General features: G+C 42.2%; 1 protein-coding gene across 1 annotated transcript; it reads left to right on the top strand.

The window, feature by feature from the left end:
• Nucleotides 1–212: 212 nt before the first annotated feature.
• LOC124897981 (craniofacial development protein 2-like) lies at nucleotides 213–1444 on the top strand. The gene is made up of 2 exons (XM_047411602.1): nucleotides 213–261; nucleotides 696–1444. Exons 1-2 carry the CDS (start codon nucleotides 213–215, stop codon nucleotides 1442–1444), a joined length of 798 nt encoding a protein of 265 aa, XP_047267558.1.
• The last annotated feature ends 275 nt before the right edge of the window (nucleotides 1445–1719 follow it).

The raw sequence follows: 1719 nt of genomic DNA on the forward strand, positions 1-1719 counted from the left end.
CAGCCCCCATCCCTGAACCACCTAAAGTCGCCGCCACCTTCCCTATCTCCAGCGCCCCCAAAGACGGTAACAACAACTTCAACCATCGCCGAAACTCGCGCCTCTGCCGTTCTCTCCCTCTAGAGCACCACACAATAGTTTTCGCTGCTCCACTAGTGAAATCCATCAAAATAGCCACCCGTTCTCCTTCTCCTCACCACTCCAGCCTGTTGATGTTGAAGAGGAGTAAAATTCTTGACGGATTCTTAAAATCCATCTCAGGTACCACAAATGCAAAATCCAGGGACGACAAACATTATTTCGGCAACATCAATACTATTCCAGTGATAACAACACTATTTCAGCGACCAATTTCGACCGCAGATTGCTGAAATCCAGCGACTTTATTTAGTAAATGGACTCAATCAATCAGGTGCACTCACTCCGTCTTTTCTAGTTGGGTATAATATTTCTACCTGTTAATACTATTTGCATTTTTTGCTTCTAGTTGTTTTAGTAGTTTTGATTACTGTTACCCGAGGAACTAGCATATATATTTAGTTTGGTAGTATATATTGGTTGTTGTTGGTGTTGGGCAACAGATTCTAACTCCTTGACTGATTTCATTATAACCAGTTTGTCCTTTTAGCCTTATCTTTATCCTTCTCTATTATCAGTCTTTTTTTCTTTCCATCCTTTTTCTCCTATTTATGTAGTGGCTGGAAATGGCAATGGTAGACTAGGGCCATGTCATTGGTTGGGATCGGTGTTGGGAGGTGGGGAGGCTGGGTTGGGGACGAGTTTGGGGTTAGGGGCAAGGGGTAGTAAGGTTACGTGGGATAAGAGAGCTTCTACGTTGCGAGTTGGATCTTGGAACATAGGAACTTTGCAGGGTAAGTCTATAGAACTGGTGAAGATTCTTCAAAAGAGGAGGGTTAGTATAGTGTGTATCCAGGAAACTAAATGGGTAGGCACTAAGGCGAGAGATGTAGATGGTTATAAGTTATGGTACTTAGGTAGTGTGAGACATAGAAATGGGGTAGGTATCTTAGTAGATGAAGAACTTAGAGAGCAGGTGGTTGAGGTAAAAAGAGTTAGTGATAGGTTGATGTCTATTAAGTTGGTCATTGAAGGGTTTATGGTGAACGTTATTAGTTTCTATGCCTCGCAAGTAGGTTTGGATGAGAAGGAGAAGAAGGAGTTTTGGGAGGTTTTATATGAGGTAGTGAGGAGCATCCCGAGTACTGAGAAGATTCTCATAGGAGGGGATTTCAATGGGCATATTGGGTCTTTGCCAAGAGGTTTTGAGGATGTGTATGACGGTTTTGGTTTTAGGGAGCGGAATGACAGAGGACCCGCTCTTTTGGATTTTTCTAATGATTTTGGGTTGTTGATAGTGAATTCAAGCTTTCTGAAGAAAGAGAAACACCTTATTACATTTCATAGTTCAGTGGCCAAGACTTAGATAGACTTTTTGCTTCTTAGGAAAGAGGATAGAGCACTTTGTAAAGACTGTAAAGTCATACCTACCGAGAATCTTCCGACTTAGCATAGGTTGTTGGTGATGGATTTAGTTATCAATAAGGGAAAAAAGAAGAGAAGCGTGGAGGCTTGGCCTAGGATTCAATAGGGTAGCTTGACTTTGGCTAGTTTTTTGGAAATAAAGGAGAAGTTGAAGAGTAGGGGGCTTGGGAGAGTAGAGAAGGTGCGGATAGTATGTGGGAGATAACTGCTAGTTGT

The sequence above is a fragment of the Capsicum annuum genome, chromosome 4 (assembly GCF_002878395.1).
Source record: "Capsicum annuum cultivar UCD-10X-F1 chromosome 4, UCD10Xv1.1, whole genome shotgun sequence".
NCBI lineage: Eukaryota > Viridiplantae > Streptophyta > Magnoliopsida > Solanales > Solanaceae > Capsicum > Capsicum annuum.

Bases quoted from the DNA above. Each gene is read 5' to 3' on its own strand.
- LOC124897981 (XM_047411602.1), top strand. From the start codon at position 213: ATGTTGAAGAGGAGTAAAATTCTTGACGGATTCTTAAAATCCATCTCA. The intron at 262-695 runs GTACCACAAATG...CTATTTATGTAG, and splicing joins ATTCTTAAAATCCATCTCAG to TGGCTGGAAATGGCAATGGT.